Source organism: Lithobates pipiens, unplaced genomic scaffold (assembly GCF_037356315.1).
Source record: "Lithobates pipiens isolate NorthernLeopardFrog02 unplaced genomic scaffold, aLitPip1_a1.2 Scaffold_30, whole genome shotgun sequence".
Lineage (NCBI taxonomy): Eukaryota > Metazoa > Chordata > Amphibia > Anura > Ranidae > Lithobates > Lithobates pipiens.
This window is the reverse complement of record NW_027507791.1, coordinates 35107712-35130496: the sequence shown is the minus strand read 5'-3', so window position 1 is coordinate 35130496 and position 22785 is coordinate 35107712. Positions and strand designations below refer to the sequence as shown.

Here is a 22785-nt window from a genome sequence, read left to right as displayed (position 1 = left end):
CAAAGATAATGTTTCCAAAAAGAAAAACATCAATGATAAACAATACACATGTGCATATTGTGCAATAAAAAAAAAGAGAAGCAAAAAATAGGTTATTGAACCAAAAGGATAAAAAAAACCACTTTTAAAAGGGTTGTTTAAACTACAGCTTATTGCTGTGAAGCACAAACTTGTAATTAGGTGAAGAGAAAAACAACAAGATTGAAAAACAAATCAAAACAAATCCCATGCCTTGGGTAAATAAAATGATTTAGCAAGGCCCCATATATGTGAAGATATAAAGTTCATTAAGTGAAACGTGAATGAAACTTTAAAGTTGGTCCCAGGTGTCACTGGTATAGGTGCTTGACCACGTAAATTCTTTCACTGTACAGTTTAAGTAAGTAGTAAAGGCTTACCAGAGCCACCATTAGTGTGCGCAGATACGAACTCCTCAACGATTGGGATCGGACAAGATCGTTCCTCCGACACTCCTCGTGTAAATGGATGATTCGAATCACCTTTGGGGGTAGGAAGGTGAAAAATGACCCACACCTTCGGATGTTCCTTGAACGTCGTCCGTTCCGGTCAGTTCGAAAATTTCAAGTTGGCGTATCACCAAGTGGATGAGAAAAGGAAAAACGCCCAATCGTGTGATAAAGTCTAAAACACGTATACTTTATTTTCCAACCAAATAGACGTTGAAAGCTACAAATGACTCGATCGAGTCGCATAAAATTTGAACGAAGAAAATTGCTAGCAAAAATATAAAATCAAGTAGATAAAAATAGCACGAGATGTAGACGTATCTACCCGACGATCGTTTCGTCACAGATTGACGTCATCAGGGGTACGCCCACACCCTCGTGCTAGAGGTTTAAATAGCCTATGGGTGAGGTAGGGAGCCCTGCCATAGGTGCAGACCAAAACGTCCGTGCATAATTGGTTTAACCCACAAATGACCAGTCCCTTCGGATTGGTTACCACATAATAGAGAGGAAGATAAAGAAAAAAATGGTCAACGACCAGTTTGTTAAAATAAAACTGGAGTACCATCATAACGTAATGGTGGGACTCAAATAGAAAATCAACCAATAAAAAATGACCAATGGAGAATACAAACAATAAGTCCTATGATAAATCCCCTTTATTTAACAAATGGCCATATGCATTACTAATGGCTGTCTAACTGTATGTATGTCCCAAAAATGGGTAACTTAGTTAAAAAAAAAATATATATATATATATATATATATATATATATATATATATATATATATATATATACATTACATACGGTTAAGTTACCATCCAAAAAAAGAAAGGTGACCATAATATTGAGGTGGGGGCCTAAACAGCATTAGCTACCCACCATTACCCATAGTCCAGTCATAAAAATTTCATGGATGAGACATATCCAACGGGTTTAGAAAGAACATAACATTCACTCTATTATCATAAGGTATATATAGATTACATAAAGAATTGTATAAACTAACTAGCAAAAATTGCTACAGAAATGCAGATAATAATGGTGAAATTAGTCATCACAATGTATGATACTCAGACTGAAAACAAAATCAGTACAGTAAAAGGGGAGAAGAAGGGAATGTTAAATCAACCGTTATTGATAAAACAGTTGATGTCCCATTCGACGTTAAGCCCCCCAGGAATATGTGTCCCTAATTTATGGATCCAGTTTGTTTCTGCCCTGGAAATAGTGCGCTTGGCATTACTGCCGCGCCAATGTGGAGTATATTTTTCTAGAGCCAGAAAGGTGGTACCTCTTGGGTCACGATTATGTTTTAGATCGTAATGTTTACTAACGTTGTGTTTGTCAAATCCTTTACAAATATTAGTGATGTGTTCCCCCAGGCGCACATGTAACATGCGTACTGTGCGTCCCACATACTCCAAACCACATGGACATCTAAGTAAGTACACAACGCACTTAGTGGTACAAGTAATGAATGTTCGTATGGGGTAAGTGAGTCCATTGCTAGATGAGGTGAACTCAGTGAATCTCCTACCTCGTAGAGCATTTAGCTTACAAGCTCTACATTTCCCACAGGGGTAGAAGCCCTTCAAATCACCAAAAAATGTGGGTCTAGTCGGGGGGTCTGGAACATTTGGAGCAATCATGTTTCGCAAGTTGGTTGCACCCCTAAAGATCACATTTGGTCTATCAGGAAGTTCAGGGCCCAAGATTCGGTCATTTTTAATAACCGGCCAATGTTTCTGTAGAATTCTTTTCACAGCCCAATGCTGACTGGAAAAAGTTGTGAGTAAGGAAACCCCATAGTTGTCTATGTTATCAGTCCTGGGTGGTCTCTCAGCTAGCAATGTTTGACGATCCCTACTGTTGACCTCCATTATGGTGGAATCAAGAGATTCACTGCTATAACCTTTAGCTAAGAATCTCCCTTTTAAGATTAGTGCCTCCTTAAGAAAATCCTCATTGAAAGTGCAATTGCGCTTTAAACGAAGAAACTGGCCCTTAGGGACCGCTGAGAGCCATGACCTATGATGGCAGGAATCAAGTGGAATATAGCTATTCCTGTCGGTTTTCTTGAAAAACGTTGTAGTGGTTATGTTATTATCCCTGATGGAAATATTCAAATCCAAAAATTGGATATTGGTGGGGCTTGAAACATAGCTGAGAACTATCCCACGGTTATTATTGTTTAAATGGGACAGGAAGAGCTCTGCTGATGAACTGTCACCATCCCAGATAAACAAGATGTCATCGATAAACCTTTTCCAGGTTACCAGTTCAGGGGGTTTGTCACTAAAGACTATGTCCTCCTCCCACTTTGCCATGAAGAGATTGGCCATACTGGGAGCAAATTTAGCTCCCATGGCCACTCCCTTCACTTGCAAAAAATGGGTCCCATCATGCCAAAAGTGGTTATGAGTCATGGCAAACGGAAGTAATTCTAGAATATAGTTACGCTGAGTCACCGAAATGCTACCATCCTGGGCCAGAAAGTGATGGACTGCTTCATAGCCCAATTGATGGGAGATAGCGGTGTACAGTGAAGCTACATCCACGGTAATTAGGAGATAGGTGGGTTTCCATTCAATCAATTGCAGAATGTTGATAACATGCTTGGTATCTCTCAAGAAGGATGGCGTGCCCATCACCAGTGGTTGTAGATATTTATCAATGTATTTCCCTATACGCGAGGTTACAGAGTCAATTCCACTGATGATGGGCCGCCCTGGTGGATTTTCCAAAGATTTGTGTATCTTGGGTAAAGAATACATGACCGGTAAGCGCGGCGCCAAAGGTACCAGAAAGTCCCTTTCTTTTTTGTTTAAAATGCCCATGTTAAACCCTTTCTCAACCAACTCTTTTAGTTCACCTTTGAATTGGGTGGTGGGGTCTAAAAGTAATGGAGAGTAGGTCTCAGAGTCTGACAAAATCCTAGTCATCTCTTTGGAATACGCGGCTTTGTCAAGTATTACAATGGCGCCGCCTTTGTCAGCCGACCGAACTACTATGTCTTTCCTATTAAGCAATGAGTCTAGCCCTGCCCTGAATTCCCGTGTGGGTTGAGCTGGTCTCAATTTCAAACCATTGAGATCCTTTAAAACCAGATCACGGAAAATGTTGATGTTGGGTGCTGTATTACCAGGAGGGTTGAACAAGGAGGCATTTGATAGACCAGAGTGCATAATTGTTGAATCCCTAACTAATTGACGGGAGGGGTTACTCATGATATATCTCTTAATGTTCAACTTACGTGTAAACTTTTGGATATCTATGAATGTCTGGAATTTATTTAAATTCTGAGGGGGCACAAACTTGAGACCCTTTCCAAGAGTCTGCAATTCTTCATTAGATAGCTTTTTGTTACTTAAGTTAATGACACCACTAATATCTAAGTCCTTCTTCTTTTTGGTGTGAAGACGTTTCCCCCCTCTGCACCCTCTCTTGTGTCTCCGTTTCTCTTGTGTCCCCCCCGAGTGCCCTCCTGAAAACCCGTTGGTAATAACTGCCAGCTGAGGGTTGACTATATGATGGCCGAAAACCGCCCTGACCCCTAGGGGCTTCAGAATGCCCACTCCTGTCTTCCCCAAGGGGGCCATATCTATTAAAGGTCTCGACCCTGTAATTGGATCCCAAATCTCTTACATCAGGAGGGGGTCTCCTATCCCTACTGCCACCTCTACCTTGAGAAAGGGATTTATTTCCCTGAGAAAAAGGTTTACCACCTCTGGATCGCCAGGGTGGAGGGGGCACTATTGAAGTGGGATATTGGTAAGCTTGGACAAGCTTAGTTTTAATCAGACCAATCTCATAATCCAATGAGGCAAGTTTCCTCGATTTTTTAGCAATCAGGAATTTTAAAAACGGAACCCCTGCCTCATTGAAGTATTTAAACCATTCAGCTATTTCAGTGTCCTCCTTTTGTGGGTTAACCTCCCATCTCAAACTCCTGGGAACCATATTTTCCCTTACATATTCTTCCAGATAGGCTATATCCCATTTGGTATGTAGTTCAGAAATGGTACATACTGAAAGAGGAATGGGTCTATCATCACAACCACATCCCCAGTCCTTCAGAGGAAGGATTGACAAACTTAATTTTAACCATCAACGTCATCCAACTCCATCTAATCATTACCAATATCCCACTTCAATAGCGCCCCCTCCACCCTGGCGATCCAGAGGTGGTAAACCTTTTTCTCAGGGAAATAAATCCCTTTCTCAAGGTAGAGGTGGCAGTAGGGATAGGAGACCCCCTCCTGATGTAAGAGATTTGGGATCCAATTACAGGGTCGAGACCTTTAATAGATATGGCCCCCTTGGGGAAGACAGGAGTGGGCATTCTGAAGCCCCTAGGGGTCAGGGCGGTTTTCGGCCATCATATAGTCAACCCTCAGCTGGCAGTTATTACCAACGGGTTTTCAGGAGGGCACTCGGGGGGGACACAAGAGAAACAGAGACACAAGAGAGGGTGCAGAGGGGGGAAACGTCTTCACACCAAAAAGAAGAAGGACTTAGATATTAGTGGTGTCATTAACTTAAGTAACAAAAAGCTATCTAATGAAGAATTGCAGACTCTTGGAAAGGGTCTCAAGTTTGTGCCCCCTCAGAATTTAAATAAATTCCAGACATTCATAGATATCCAAAAGTTTACACGTAAGTTGAACATTAAGAGATATATCATGAGTAACCCCTCCCGTCAATTAGTTAGGGATTCAACAATTATGCACTCTGGTCTATCAAATGCCTCCTTGTTCAACCCTCCTGGTAATACAGCACCCAACATCAACATTTTCCGTGATCTGGTTTTAAAGGATCTCAATGGTTTGAAATTGAGACCAGCTCAACCCACACGGGAATTCAGGGCAGGGCTAGACTCATTGCTTAATAGGAAAGACATAGTAGTTCGGTCGGCTGACAAAGGCGGCGCCATTGTAATACTTGACAAAGCCGCGTATTCCAAAGAGATGACTAGGATTTTGTCAGACTCTGAGACCTACTCTCCATTACTTTTAGACCCCACCACCCAATTCAAAGGTGAACTAAAAGAGTTGGTTGAGAAAGGGTTTAACATGGGCATTTTAAACAAAAAAGAAAGGGACTTTCTGGTACCTTTGGCGCCGCGCTTACCGGTCATGTATTCTTTACCCAAGATACACAAATCTTTGGAAAATCCACCAGGGCGGCCCATCATCAGTGGAATTGACTCTGTAACCTCGCGTATAGGGAAATACATTGATAAATATCTACAACCACTGGTGATGGGCACGCCATCCTTCTTGAGAGATACCAAGCATGTTATCAACATTCTGCAATTGATTGAATGGAAACCCACCTATCTCCTAATTACCGCGGATGTAGCTTCACTGTATACCGCTATCTCCCATCAATTGGGCTATGAAGCAGTCCATCACTTTCTGGCCCAGGATGGTAGCATTTCGGTGACTCAGCATAACTATATTCTAGAATTACTTCTGTTTGCCATGACTCATAACCACTTTTGGCATGATGGGACCCATTTTTTGCAAGTGAAGGGAGTGGCCATGGGAGCTAAATTTGCTCCCAGTATGGCCAATCTCTTCATGGCAAAGTGGGAGGAGGACATAGTCTTTAGTGACAAACCCCCTGAACTGGTAACCTGGAAAAGGTTTATCGATGACATCTTGTTTATCTGGGATGGTGACAGTTCATCAGCAGAGCTCTTCCTGTCCCATTTAAACAATAATAACCGTGGGATAGTTCTCAGCTATGTTTCAAGCCCCACCAATATCCAATTTTTGGATTTGAATATTTCCATCAGGGATAATAACATAACCACTACAACGTTTTTCAAGAAAACCGACAGGAATAGCTATATTCCACTTGATTCCTGCCATCATAGGTCATGGCTCTCAGCGGTCCCTAAGGGCCAGTTTCTTCGTTTAAAGCGCAATTGCACTTTCAATGAGGATTTTCTTAAGGAGGCACTAATCTTAAAAGAGAGATTCTTAGCTAAAGGTTATAGCAGTGAATCTCTTGATTCCACCATAATGGAGGTCAACAGTAGGGATCGTCAAACATTGCTAGCTGAGAGACCACCCAGGACTGATAACATAGACAACTATGGGGTTTCCTTACTCACGACTTTTTCCAGTCAGCATTGGGCTGTGAAAAGAATTCTACAGAAACATTGGCCGGTTATTAAAAATGACCGAATCTTGGGCCCTGAACTTCCTGATAGACCAAATGTGATCTTTAGGGGTGCAACCAACTTGCGAAACATGATTGCTCCAAATGTTCCAGACCCCCCGACTAGACCCACATTTTTTGGTGATTTGAAGGGCTTCTACCCCTGTGGGAAATGTAGAGCTTGTAAGCTAAATGCTCTACGAGGTAGGAGATTCACTGAGTTCACCTCGTCTAGCAATGGACTCACTTACCCCATACGAACATTCATTACTTGTACCACTAAGTGCGTTGTGTACTTACTTAGATGTCCATGTGGTTTGGAGTATGTGGGACGCACAGTACGCATGTTACATGTGCGCCTGGGGGAACACATCACTAATATTTGTAAAGGATTTGACAAACACAACGTTAGTAAACATTACGATCTAAAACATAATCGTGACCCAAGAGGTACCACCTTTCTGGCTCTAGAAAAATATACTCCACATTGGCGCTGCAGTAATGCCAAGCGCACTATTTCCAGGGCAGAAACAAACTGGATCCATAAATTAGGGACACATATTCCTGGGGGGCTTAACGTCGAATGGGACATCAACTGTTTTATCAATAACGGTTGATTTAACATTCCCTTCTTCTCCCCTTTTACTGTACTGATATTGTTTTCAGTCTGGGTATCATACATTGTGATGACTAATTTCACCATTATTATCTGCATTTCTGTAGCAATTTTTGCTAGTTAGTTTATACAATTCTTTATGTAATCTATATATACCTTATGATAATAGAGTGAATGTTATGTTCTTTCTAAACCCGTTGGATATGTCTCATCCATGAAATTTTTATGACTGGACTATGGGTAATGGTGGGTAGCTAATGCTGTTTAGGCCCCCACCTCAATATTATGGTCACCTTTCTTTTTTTGGATGGTAACTTAACCGTATGTAATGTATATATATATATATATTTTTTTTTTTTTGAACTAAGTTACCCATTTTTGGGACATACATACAGTTAGACAGCCATTAGTAATGCATATGGCCATTTGTTAAATAAAGGGGATTTATCATAGGACTTATTGTTTGTATTCTCCATTGGTCATTTTTTATTGGTTGATTTTCTATTTGAGTCCCACCATTACGTTATGATGTACTCCAGTTTTATTTTAACAAACTGGTCGTTGACCATTTTTTTCTTTATCTTCCTCTCTATTATGTGGTAACCAATCCGAAGGGACTGGTCATTTGTGGGTTAAACCAATTATGCACGGACGTTTTGGTCTGCACCTATGGCAGGGCTCCCTACCTCACCCATAGGCTATTTAAACCTCTAGCACGAGGGTGTGGGCGTACCCCTGATGACGTCAATCTGTGACGAAACGATCGTCGGGTAGATACGTCTACATCTCGTGCTATTTTTATCTACTTGATTTTATATTTTTGCTAGCAATTTTCTTCGTTCAAATTTTATGCGACTCGATCGAGTCATTTGTAGCTTTCAACGTCTATTTGGTTGGAAAATAAAGTATACGTGTTTTAGACTTTATCACACGATTGGGCGTTTTTCCTTTTCTCATCCACTTGGTGATACGCCAACTTGAAATTTTCGAACTGACCGGAACGGACGACGTTCAAGGAACATCCGAAGGTGTGGGTCATTTTTCACCTTCCTACCCCCAAAGGTGATTCGAATCATCCATTTACACGAGGAGTGTCGGAGGAACGATCTTGTCCGATCCCAATCATTGAGGAGTTCGTATCTGCGCACACTAATGGTGGCTCTGGTAAGCCTTTACTACTTACTTAAACTGTACAGTGAAAGAATTTACGTGGTCAAGCACCTATACCAGTGACACCTGGGACCAACTTTAAAGTTTCATTCACGTTTCACTTAATGAACTTTATATCTTCACATATATGGGGCCTTGCTAAATCATTTTATTTACCCAAGGCATGGGATTTGTTTTGATTTGTTTTTCAATCTTGTTGTTTTTCTCTTCACCTAATTACAAGTTTTTGCTTCACAGCAATAAGCTGTAGTTTAAACAACCCTTTTAAAAGTGTTTTTTTTTTATCCTTTTGGTTCAATAACCTATTTTTTGCTTCTCTTTTTTTTTTATTGCACAATATGCACATGTGTATTGTTTATCATTGATGTTTTTCTTTTTGGAAACATTATCTTTGAAAGTTTTTCCCTGATTCATTGTTTCACTATATTCAGTCACGTGTTATATTAAGCGCTGCACTGTTTTCCACACTACAGATGTATGTGCCCAGGTCAATTTTCAGAAATGGGTTTACATCCACTTTAAAGTAGAACTAAAGGCAAAACCTTTTTTTTGGATAGAGTAAAGGCAGGTTAAAGGGTGGGAATTCCACCAACAACCCTCTCCATCTAATGCTGACAGCTATGTACTGTAATTTGGGCCTACATCGCCCTCTGGAGGTAACATGTGGTAGGTCATTGTAACCAAAAGAGAAATACATTTCTTATGAAATGTTGAATCTTACCCAGAAAGAAGAGATGAATGAAGTTGGGTTTTTACCTTTTGATTGATAGAAAACCGATCAGGGTGGGTGCAGTGCATTTTATAAAGTGGGTGTGAATGAATACATGTGAATAAACCAGTGTGCTTTACGTTACTTTCACACTGCTCTGTATCAAAAACATACAAAAAATGCATATGAGTTTTTGCTGCATTTTTGCAGTGATTTTCCTGTATTGTTACATTTAACACATGATGTGTTTTTGCCACATTTGTGTCGTGTTTTCCCCATATCACTTCCCACTATACAAATGTCATTTCCAGTGTGACTATGCAGTGCTACTTGCTTGCACGTTTGATGTGACTTTGATGCAACCTCAGTGCTACTTTAGAAGTTCTCAAGCCTGGGTTCACACATTGCATGACGAGGGAAATCGCATTATATTCAATGATGTCCTCTGATCATCTCAGCACAGTGCGATTTTGGAAAATGTTCCTGGTTGGACTTCAGTGCGAATTCAGCCCCATAGCCTTCTATGTTATCTCACAAAAGTCACATCAGCATAGATAAGAAGCATTCCTATACACTTTGATGGATCAGTGTTTTTCTAACCCTCACCTCTCCTCCCTGGTCATCCTTCATCCATTGATTTTGGAGCCTTCCCTGGATTCTTCATTTGACCCTTTGAAAAAAACCTCCGCTCTGGTTGATCTCTGTACATTGCAGGGATTGTAACAAATTTTTTTGCAGATTCATAGTTTTTGTTATTTCAAAGAAATTGCTGTTTGTCCATGTGCAGAGTGAATGTGAATGGGAGTGATTTTATAATTATCAATCAGCTGCTGCACTTGCAGGACTCTAATAAGGAAAGTGGCAGGGTCTGCATCTCTTTAGACATGATTTCCCTTTGGCAGTATCTCACCAAAAATGACATTTTTGTTGCAGGGGATGCCCAAAATCTGACTTGTATCTTAGTGCAGACTTCTGGGACAATCATTGAGCCAATCACACAAGCAGGAGATGGCATTTTCATGGGGTGTTCTGTACACCATCTGTGTACACCATCTCTCTATACCATCTGTATACAGAACACCTCCAGGTTGCCATATTGCATTTTTGAGAAAATGAAAGCACTGCAGATTGAAAAGGAGAGGTCCCCTATGCGGATACTCACTTCCAATTCTCTCAGATCTTCCCACAATATTCCATTGCAAGAGCATTGTTGCTGCCTGCAGCTTAGACATTTTGTTTTTCCAACTTCTTTGTTTGCAAACTCCACATTACAGCCTGACGTCTTTTAACCACTTTCAGCCCTGGACCATTTTGCAGGCCAATGACCAGACCACTTTTTATGATTCGGCACTGCGTCGCTTTAACAAGACAATTGCGCGGTCGTGCGACGTGACTCCCAAACAAAATTAACGTCCCTTTTTTCCCACAAATAAAACTTTCTTTTCGTGGTATCTGATTACCTTTTTATTTTTTGTGCTATAAACAAAAAAGTGCGACAATTTTGAAAAAAAACACATTTTTTACTTTTTGCTATAGTAAATATCCCCCGAAAATATATATAAAAAAAAATTTTCCTCAGTTTAAGCGGATACGTATTCTTCTACATATATTTGGTAAAAAATCGCAATAAGCGATTATTGATTGGTTTTCACAAAATTTATAGCATTTACAAAATAGGGGATAGATTTATGGCATTGTTCTTAATTTTTTTTTTACTAGTAATGGCGGCGATCAGCGATTTTTATTGTGACTGCGACATTATGGCAGACGCATCATTGTCATTTATACAGAAATCAGTGCTGTAAATGCAGTGATTCCTGTATAAATGACACTGGCAGTGAAGGGGTTAACCAGGGGGTGGCAGTGTAGGGGTTAAGTGTGTCCTAGCGGTGTGTTACTAACAGTGGGGGGAGTGGCTGTGTGTTGGTGAACACTGATCTCTGCTCCAATCACAGGGAGCAGAGATCAGTGTCACTTGTTGCTAGGCAGAATGGGGAGATGCTGTTTACATCAGCATCTCCCCGTTCTCCCTCCCCGTGAGATGATCGTGGGAATCCCCGCGGCGATCGAGTCCGCGGGACCCGCGGTCGGACTCACGGGGGTCGATGGCACGGCAGCAATTTTAAATGGACGTACCTGTACGCCAGTTTGCCTGTCCGTGCCATTCTGCTGATGTACATCGCTGTGCACCGGTCAGGAAGTGGTTAAAAAGTATCTGCAAATCATGCCCATCCTTTTCAGGTATCCTCTCGCTCATATACTCCGCTATTGTCTCTTGTAGAAAACCGCCAGTAACTGACTTACAGGTCAATGGGGACTGGCAGATCATGACACAGAATATTGCTAAATGTTCCAAGAATGTACTAATGTTAAAAAAAGTGTACAAAATAGTGTACAGCTGTTACTATACTCCAGACCATTTTCCATGCATTATTCCACAGTATTCTCCATTATGTTTTCATGGTTGTGTTCAGACAGGCACAATGGTGCCCATTTGGTGGACATGTCCAAGGATGAGCAGACTGTGGATCGGGGTATACATGCTACTATGTACACTACTTTACTCCAATTTAAAAAGAAACTTGTATGAGGCTCTCTATTTTTTTTTCTCAATATAAAATACTTACAGAAAATTAAATGGCAGCAAATTACAAGTACCAAAAACATATATTACTATTTTCCCCGAGCCTCAACACCCCCACAGTGGGCGCATGCCTCTGGGGGCACGCACCTGCTATTCTGATCCCGTGAGCCAACGTATAGCAATGACGGTTCACAGGATCATGCCAACCTGCCACAGTAAAATGACGGCGGCTGGTCAGCAAGCGGATAAAGTCTGTCCACTTTTCCCAAATTCCAGAAAATTTTTCTGTCCTGTTTTCTTCCCTACTACATACATTCTCCATATTATATACTGTATGTACTTGACTCTTTTAAAATATTCCCTTGTTGAGGGTCTTTCTGGGTTTAGCCATTTTGTTGGGGAAAACTCCCTTTGCCACATTTAGCAAATGTGTCAATACAATTCTCCTTTATTGTTTAATCTGTACTATGAAATAGAGAGCACCACGGCTCGTCTGGTATTCCAATTCCTGTAACCTCTTCAATACATTTCTCCACCTCTTGCCAATACTCTCGTATTTTAGGACATTCCCACCATATATAAATTATAGTGCCCTTCACATTACAACCTCTCCAACACAATGGTGATTTGATATTTTTGTGCCTTCTGTGTGTTATATACCATCTTGACATATACTGTATATATAAATACTCTTGGTTCTGTTTCTGTCAGAAACCAGGGATGCAAGTAGAGGAACAGAAAGCAGGATAAGCAGCCAGAAGGGATGTCAGCAAGACAGTCTTTAAACAGGAATGTGATGTGACCAATGTGAAGGCAGAGATGAAGTGAGCTGGACAGCTTTAAGTAGGCAGGTCAGACAAGCAGGATCAGGAACAGCTGGGTAACTGTGGAGAGAGATGAGAGCTGGCAATTAGCTGACAGCTGAGCAGCCAGCCCAGAGAAGAAAGGGCTAAGCTAGCCCTGACAGTTTCAACTTGTGATGGGTGTCCTTCTGGTGTATAATTAACCGAGCGTCTTCTGCCATTGTCTGGGGAAAAGCTGAGTCAACACTGGGTTCTTACTGAAGAGATGAGCTCACACTTTGAAACAATGGGGCTATTTACCCTGGCTTTCATTTAATCAAAGGCCTTAATATCTGGAACTCAAAACACTAGTTTGACCATTGTCAGTTGGTGTTGTGTAAAGTGGCACCATTGTTCAGGTTTCTCTGTTTCAACATAAGGTTTGTGTATTGACCTCAACCCTCCACTGGAGAGGATGAGATCCTGCCAACAATGTTAAAAGGACCTCTCCAGGACGGTAGGAATTTCCATTCTTTGACCTGGTTCCTTGCGAAATTGTAGTGATATAGCTTGTCCCAAATTTCATACTCCTTGGTGGTCTTAAGATCATAGTATGTTTTAGCGCTATTTGCGTCTCTTTCAATATTTCGCTGGGCAAAGGAGAATGCATTTTGTAAGTGTTTCTGTAAATCCTCTATGTATTGGTGAGTTGTGGTGGCATTGACCAAATTATGGTCAGTGGTGCAGTACAAAAGGTGCTGGGGCAGGACCATCCACCTTCCGGTCATGAGTTCAAAGGGTGACATTTTCATGACCATATTTGGGGTTGCCCTTAAGGCCAGCAGGACTAAGGGAAGCTTTACATCCCAGTGCTTGCCTCCTTGATGCAGTGTAAACTGGGATTTGAATTTTATTAACCCCTTCCCGACCAGCCACTGCAGCTGTACTGTGGCAGGTTGGCTCCCCTGGGGAAACCAAAGTAACTGTACATTGGTTTGCCTTTTGACCACTAGGGGGTGCGTGCCGCCAGAGGCGCGACGCCAAAGCCAATGCACTATGACCACTGGGCACCCACGATCTCTCCACACAGAGACAGAATGGAGAACTGTCAATGTAAACAGACAGATCTCCATGCTGTCAGGGGTGAGGGGAGCGATCTGTTGTTCATACTAAGTATGAACAACGATCGCCCTACTCAACCAGTCAGTCCCCTCCCCCTACAGTTATAATCACTCCCTAGGGAACACAGTTAACCCCTTTATTTGTGGGGGAAAAAGGACGTACATTTTTTTGGGTACAGCATTGCACGACCGCGCAATTGTCAGTTAAAGTGAAGCAGTGCCGAATCGCGAAAAATGGCCTGGTCATTGAGCAGCCAAATCTTCCGGGGGTGAAGTGGTTAATAAATGTTTTGCTATATTTTTTCACTCCATTGGTGGTACCGTTAAAGTCCTTCCAATTTAGTAGGTTAGGGTTTTTTGTGTGGTCTATTGTTCAGGACGAGGTACCGGACATACACTGTCCAATTTCTGAGGGTTCTCCAGTAGGACCCTCCTCCCATTAACACCTTTTCTTACACATTTTTCTTATTTAATTACTTTTCCTGGAGTTTTATAAAGTGATTTATTATAAATGATTCCAATAAAGAGAAATTAGTTCCATTAATGTAAAGCAGTGTTTCTCAACCTTTTATGGCACTGATGGCTGCACTGATATGAGGCACTGATGGCTGCACTGATAGGAGGCACTGATGGCTGCATTAATATGAGGCACTGATAGGCTGCACTGATGGCTGCGCTTATATGAGGCACTGATGGCTGCGCTTATGAGGCACTGATGGCTGCACTGACATGAGGCACTGATGGCTGCACTGATATGAAGCACTGATGGCTGTATTGATATGAGACACTGATGGCTGCATTGATATGAGGCACTGATAGGCTGCACTGATGACTGCACTTATGAGGCATTGATGGTTGCACTGATAGGAGGCACTGATGGCACTGATATGAAGCACTGATGGCTGCATTGATATGAGGCACTGATGGCTGCACTGATAGGAGGCACTGATAGGCTGCATTGATATGAAGCACCGATGGCTGAACTGATATGAGGTACTGATGGCTGCACTGATATGAGGCACTGATGGCTGTACTAATAGGGGGCACTGATGGATGAACTGATATGAGGCACTGATATGAGGCACTGATGGCGGTACTAATAGGGGCAGGGATTGTTCCACTGATATAAGGCACTGATATCTAGACTGATAGGAGGCACTGATGGCTGCACTGATATGAGGCACTAATAGGCTGCATTGATAGGAGGCACTGATGGCTGCACTGATATGAGGCATTAATAGGCTGCATTGATAGGAGGCACTGATGGCTGCACTGATATGAGGCACTGATGGCTGCACTGAGAGAATTCACTGATGGAGTCACTGATGGCTGTACTGATAGAAGGCACTGGTAGGCTGCACTGATAGGAGGCACTGATAGGCTGCACTGATAAGAAGCATTGATGGCTGCACTGATATGAGGTTCTGATATGAGGCACTGATGGTGGTACTAATAGGGGGCACTGATTGCTCCACTGATATAAGGCACTGATGGCTAGACTGATAGGAGGCGCTGATGGCTGCGCTGATAGGCTTCACTGATAGGAGGCATTGATGGCTGCACTGATAGGAGGCATTGATGGCTGCACTGATATGAGGCACTGATGTCTGCACTGATATGAGGCACTGATAGGCTGCACTGATGGCTGCGCTTATATGAGGCACTGATGGCTGCTTTTATGAGGCACTGATGGCTGCACTGATATTATGCACTGATGGCAGCACTGATATGAAGCACTGATGGCTGCATTGATATGAGGCACTGATGGCTTCACTGATAGGAAGCACTGATAGGAGGCACTGATAGGCTGCATTGATATGAAGCACCGATGGCTGAACTGATATGAGGTACTGATGGCTGCACTGATATGAGGCACTGATGGCAGTACTAATAGGGGGCACTGATTGCTCCACTGATATAAAGCACTGATGGCTAGACTGATAGGAGGCACTGATAGTCTTCACTGATAGGAGGCATTGATGGCTGCACTGATATGAGGCACTGATGGCTTCACTGATAGGAAGCACTGATAGAAGGCACTGATAGGCTTCATTTATATGAAGCACCGATGGTTGCACTGATATGAGGCACTGATGGCGGTACTAATAGGGGGCACTGATTGCTCCACTGATATAAGGCACTGATATCTAGGCTGATAGGAGGCACCGATGGCTGCACTGATATGAGGCACTAATAGGCTGCATTGATGTGAGGCACTGATGGCTGCACTGATGTGAGGCACTGATGGCTGCACTGATGTGAGGCACTGATGGCTGCACTGATATGAAGCACTGATGGCTGCACTGATAGGAGGCACTGATGGGCTTCACTGATAGGAGGCACTGATGGGCTTCACTGATAGGAGGCACTGATAGGCTTCACTGATAGGAGGCATTGATGGCTGCACTGATATGAGGCACTGATGGCTGCACTGATATGAGGCACTGATAGGCTGCACTGATGGCTGCGCTTTCATGAGGCACTGATGGCTGCTTTTATGAGGCACTGATGGCTGCACTGATAGGAGGCACTGATGGCAGCACTGATATGAAGCACTGATGGCTGCATTGATATGAGGCACTGATGGCTTCACTGATAGGAAGCACTGATAGGCTGCATTGATATGAAGCACCGATGGCTGAACTGATGAGGTACTGATGGCTGCACTGATATGAGGCACTGATGGCGGAACTAATAGGGGGCACTGATTGCTCCACTGATATAAGGCACTGATGGCTAGACTGATAGGAGGCACTGATTTGAGGCACTGATGGCTGCACTGATATGAGGCACTGATGGCTGCACTGATAGGAGGCACTAATGGCTGCACTGAGAGAAGTCACTGATGGAGTCACTGATAGGAGGCACTGATAGGGAGCATTGATGGCTGCACTGATATGAGGTACTGATGGCTGCACTGATATGAGGCACTGATGGTGGTACTAATAGGGGACACTGATTGCTCCACTGATAAGGCACAAATGGCTAGACTGATAGGTGGCACTGATGGCTGCACTGATATGAGGCACTAATAGGCTGCATTGATATGAGGCACTGATAGGCTTCACTGATAGGAGGCACTGATAGGAGGCATGCACTGGTGGCTGGACTGATAGGAGTCACTGATGGAGTCACTGATAGGAGTCACTGATGGCTGCACTGATAGGAGGCACTGATAGGCTGTACTGATAGGAGGCACTGATAGGCTGCACTAATAGGAGGCATTGATGGCTGCACTGATATGAGGCACTGATGGTGGTACTAATAGGGGGCACTGATTGCTCTACTGATATAAGGCACTGATGGTTAGACTGATAGGAGGCACTGATGGCTGCACTGATATGAGGCACTAATATGAAGCACTGGTGGCTGGGCATGCTGGCATGTGTAGTTCCTGAGCAGGCAGGACTCACTTTTTTTTTAGTGAACCGCAGCAGGCATTTTCACACATGGCAGGCATTTCCAGGACATCTGAGGTGTGCAGGAGAGGGGGAGGAGCTGGGAAGACATAGGGCCATCGCTGGTCAGTCAATCCTCTGGGCTGTGCAATAGGGGCCATTCCATTGACAGGACCCGGGGAAGCTGGTGCCAGTCTGATACCCCCTCGCACAAGGAGCAGACTGCTTCCCCCATTGGTAGCACAGTCCCACACAACATGGCTACAGCAACCCGCCGGGGACTGTATGTGTGCAGGAGGCGGGACTCAGGATACAGAGAACTGGACATAACCTCTGCCCGTGGTGCACATACCCCCAGGGGTATTTGTACCATAGGTTGAGAAACCCTGATGTAGAGAATAGTTACATTCATTCCTGGGGGAGAAATTCATTTTCTTCTGGTAACATTCTTCTCTTCTTCTACAGATTGGATAATAATCAGCTGACAGACAGTTCCTGCCTCCACCTGACATCTGGAATAAGAAATAACCAGACACTGAGGACACTGAACCTGTCTGAGAACTATCTGAAGGGTCCTCATTTCAGGGATCTGATGAAAGCTCTGACAACAAGCCGGATAGAGGAATTACGGTGAGTATAACAGGACTGGCTGAGACAATAATATTCTGGGACAGTTTTATATCTAAACCACATAAATAATATAGAAATATGAGAATGTCATAAAATTACATCTTTAGGTTCCATAAATATCCAATCCTGGACTGTTATGTCCTAACTACATACTACAAATAATAATGGAGATATATTTAATCTCCTGGTTGTCTCTATATATCACCAATATCAGACAGTTCTCTATAGCTGGATATAACATTTAATAAAATGAAATATCTGCACTAAATAACTTGAAAAACTTTGTGAAAATCTAATGAATGTAATTTTATAGAGCCCTACACTTAGTGACAAAATGTGTGATGAGACAAACGAGAAATCTGCAACCTACAATGTGGCCGAATACCAACACTTGCTGAACATTTCACAAATGAATGTAGATGTGATAACTCCACCAATAGTGATCAGATATAACAATTACATTTACTACAAAAATGCACTTTCATACATGTGAGCAAGGGGAGAGCTCCTCCAACCTATTCACAGCTACTTCAATCTACACTCACCAGCCACTTTATTAGGTATACCTGTTCAATTGCTCGGTAATACAAATTGCTAATCGGCCAATCGCATGGCAGCAACTCATGCATTTAGGCATCTAGATGTGGTGAAGAAGACTTGCTGAAGTTCAAACTGAGCATCATAATGGGGAAGAAAGGAGATTTAAGGGACTTTGAACGTTGCACGGTTGTTGGTGTCCAATGGGCTGGTCTGAGTTTTTCTGGGATTTTCACATATAACCATCTCTCGGGTTTACAGAGAATGGTGAGAAAATAGCCAGTGAGCAGCAGTTGTGTGGAGGAAAATGCCTTGTTGAGGTCACAGGAGAATGGGCAGACTGGTTCCAGATGATAGAAAGGCAACAGTAACCTGAAATAACCACTTGTTACACCCAAGGTATGCTGAATACTATCTCTGAATAAACATATTGAATCTTGAAGTAGATGGGCTACAGCAGCAGGATACCACACCGGGGGCCACTCCTGTCAGCTAAGAACAGGAAACTGAGGCTCACCAAAATTGGACAATAGAAGATTGGAAAAATGTTGCCTGGTCTGATGAGTCTGGATTTCAGCTGCAACATTCAGATGGTAGGGTCATAATTTGGCGCATGCCTTGTATTACCTGATCAGGCTGGTGGTGGTGGGGTAATAGTGTGGGGGGATATTTTCTTAGCACACTTTGGGCCCCTTAGTACCAATTGAGCATGGTTTAAATGCCACAGCCTACCTGAGTATTTTTGTTGATCATGTCCATCCCTTTATGACTACAGTGTCCCCCATTTTCTGATGGCTCCTTCAGGATAATGCCCCATGTCACAAAGCTCCAATTATCTCACCACTGGACAATGAGGTCCCTGTCCTCCAATGACCTTCACACTCACCACATCTCATCCAATAGAGGGCCTTTGGGATGTTGTGGAGCGGGAGATTGGCATTATGGATGTGCAGACAACAAATCTGCAGCAACTGTGTGATGTTATGTCACTATGGAGAAGAATCTCTGAGGAACTTTTCCAACACCTTGTATTTATAGAAATAGAAAAGCTGTATAGTATAAAAATAGAAAAAAACTTTATTCAATATAATAATAAAAAATAGTAATAGAGGTAAATTCAAAATTTTGAAATCACAGATATCAATACCAGTACAATAATTAAGAGTACAATGACTACAATCCGTCAATTAGTTCAAATCGAAAAATTCTTGGCTGTTCTGATGGAGTCCCGACATGTTTCGCCTACACAAAGGCTTCTTCAGGGGAGCCAGTAATTGACATGAAGTAGTGTATAAAACAAAAAAGAGATTCACTGTAGACAAAATACAACAAATTTAGTCAATTAGGTCATAAAAATGAAATGCAGCCCAGACTCTGAACACGCTCACAAATTTCAAGAAATATTATTAGGCTGGAAAAGCCAGTTATACATTGGAATGAATAAATATGCCTACCTATCTCCAAACAAAAACCCCACCCACACGATATAATAGGGACACCTTTAATGCGTGGAGAGCGGACCAGTCCAAAAATCCCCAGATGGTGGCTGCAGGAGATAAATGGAACAGACAGATATCCACTATCATTAGAATTTAAGGGGCCTGAAAGGGCTCCCGTAATCAATTTACCAAATTAAAGGAGATGCCAATGTACAGTGGTGTGAAAAAGTGTTTGCCCCCTTCCTCATTTCCTGTTCCTTTGCATGTTTGTCACACTTTAGTGTTTCGGAACATCAAACCAATTTAAACAATAGTCAAGGACAACACAAGTAAACAGAAAATGCAATTTGTAAATGAAGGTGTTTATTATTAAAGGTGAAAAAAAAAAAAAACATCATGGCCCTGTGTGAAAAAGTGATTGCCCCCTAAACCTAATAACTGGTTGGGCCACCCTTAGCAGCAACAACTGCAACCAAGCGTTTGCGATAACGTGCAATAAGGCTTTTACAGTGTCCTGGAGGAATTTTGGCCCACTCATCTTTGCAGAATTGTCCTAATTCAGTTACATTAGAGGGTTTTCGAGCATGAACGGCCTTTTTAAGGTCATACCACAACATCTCAATAGGATTCAGGCCAGGACTTTGGCTAGGCCACTCCAAAGTCTTCATTTTGTTTTTCTTCAGCCATTCGGTGGTGGACTTGCTGGTGTGTTTAGGATCATTGTCCTGCTGCAGAACCCAAGTTCGTTTCAGCTTGAGTACACGAACAGATGGTCGGACATTCTCCTTCAGGATCTCTTGGTAGACAGCAGAATTCATAGTTCCTCTTATCATGGCAAGTCTTCCAGGTCCTGAAGCAGCAAAACAGCCCCAGACCATCACACTACCACCACCATATTTTACTGTTGGTATAATGTTCTTTTTATGAAATGCAGTGTTCCTTCTACGCCAGATATACTTGGACACACACCTTCCAAAGAGTTCCACTTTTGTCTCACCGGTCCACAGAATGTTGTCCCAAAAGTCTTGGGGATCATCAAGATGTGTTGTGGAGAAATTGAGACGAGCTTTGATGTTCTTTTTGCTCAGCAGCGGTTTTCTCCTTGGAACTCTGCCATGCAGGCCATTTTTGCCCAGTCTTTTCCTGATGGTGGAGGCATGAACGCTGACCTTAACTGAGGCAAGTGAGGCCTGCAGTTCCTTGGACGTTGTTGTGGGGTCTTTTGTGACCTCTTGGATGAGTCGTCGTGCGCTCTTGGGGTAATTTTGAGCGGCCGGCCACTCCTGGGAAGGTTCACCACTGTTCCATGTCTTCGCCATTTGTGGATAATGGCTCTCACTGTGGTTCGCTGGATTCCCAAAGCTTTGGAAATGGCTTTATAACCCTTTCCAGACTGATAGATCTCAATTACTTTCTTTCTCAATTGTTCCTGAATTTCTTTGGGTCTCGGCATGATGTGTAGCTTTTAAGGATCTTCTGGTGGACCTTACTGTGTCAAGCAGCTCCTATTTAAGTGATGCCTTGATTGTGAACAGGTGTGGCAATAATCAGGCCTGGGTGTGGCTAGAGAAATTGAACTCAGGTGTGGACAACCACAGTTATAGTATGTTTTAACAAGGGGGGCAATCACTTTTTCACACAGGGCCATGATGGTTTGGATTTTTTTTCACCTTTAATAATAAACACCTTCATTTACAAATTGCATTTTGTGTTTACTTGTGTTGTCATTGACCATTGTTTAAATTGGTTTGATGTTCCGAAACACTTAAGTGTGACAAACATGCAAAGGAACAGGAAATGAGGAAGGGGCAAACACTTTTTCACACCACTGTAGTTTAACCACCTTCAGACCGGACCATTTTGCTGGTAAATGACCAGAGGTCTTTTTACAATTTGGCACTGCGCTGCTTTAACTGGTAATTGCGCGGTCATGCAATGTTGTACCCAAACAAAATTTGCGTCCTTTTCTTCCCACAAATAGAGCTTTCTTTTGATGGTATTTGATTGCCTCTGCGATTTTTATTTTTTGCGATATAAACGTAAAAAGACCGCAAATTTTGAAAAAAAATGATATTTTCTACTTTTTGTTATTAGAAAAATCCAATAAACTCAATTTTAGTCATACATTTAGGCCAAAATGTATTCAGCCACATGTCTTTGGTAAAAAAAAGTCAATAATTGTATATTTATTGGTTTGCGCAAAAGTTGTCACATCTACAAACTAAGGTACGTTTTCTGGAATTTACGCAGCTTTTAGTTTACGACTGCCTATCTCATTTCTTGAGGTGCTAAAATGGCAGGGCAGTACAAAACCCCCCCAAATGACCCCATTTTGGAAAGTAGACACCCTAAGGAAATTGATAAGTGGTATGTTGAGCCCATTGAATATTTTTTTTTTTTTTGCCTCAAGCGATTGAATAATGACAAAAAAAATTTTTTTTTGTTTTTTTTACACAAAGTTGTCACTAAATGATATATTGCTCACACATGCTATGGGCATATGTGAAATGACACCCCAAAATAAATTCTGCTGCTTCTCCTGAGTACGGGGATACCACATATGTGGGACTTTTTGGGAGCCTAGCCGCGTACGGGGCCCCGAAAACCAAGCACCGCCTTCAGGCTTTCTAAGGGCGTAAATTTTTGATTTCACTTCTCACTACCTATTACAGTTTTGAAGGCCATAAAATGCCAAGGTGGCACAAAACCCCCACAAATGACCCCATTTTAGAAAGTAGACACCCCAAGCTATTTGCTGAGAGGCATTTTGAGTCCATGGAATATTTTATATTTTGCCACAAGTTGCGGGAAAATTACAAACTTTAATTTTTTTTTTTTTTTTTTCACAAAGTTGTCACTAAATGATATATTGCTCACACATGCTATGGGCATATGTGAAATGACACGCCAAAATAAATTCTGCTGCTTCTCCTGAGTACGAGGATATCACATATGTGGGACTTTTTGGGAGCCTAGCCGCGTACGGGGCCCCGAAAACCAAGAACCGCCTTCAGGTTTTCTAAGGGCGTAAATATTTGACTTCACTCCTCACTACCTATTACAGTTTTGAAGGCCATAAAATGCCAAGATGGCACAAAACCCCCACAAATGACCCCATTTTAGAAAGTAGACACCCCAAGCTATTTGCTGAGAGGCATG

General features: G+C 42.4%; 1 protein-coding gene across 1 annotated transcript in view; it reads left to right on the top strand.

The window, feature by feature from the left end:
* LOC143942631 (NACHT, LRR and PYD domains-containing protein 12-like) overlaps positions 1 to 22785 on the top strand; it is a 1996551-nt gene that overhangs the window by 1916809 nt on the left and 56957 nt on the right. Inside the window, exon 17 of the mRNA XM_077463989.1 lies at positions 17486 to 17650. Coding sequence (XP_077320115.1) covers positions 17486 to 17650 — 165 coding nt within the window. The remainder of the gene's footprint in view (positions 1 to 17485; positions 17651 to 22785) is intronic.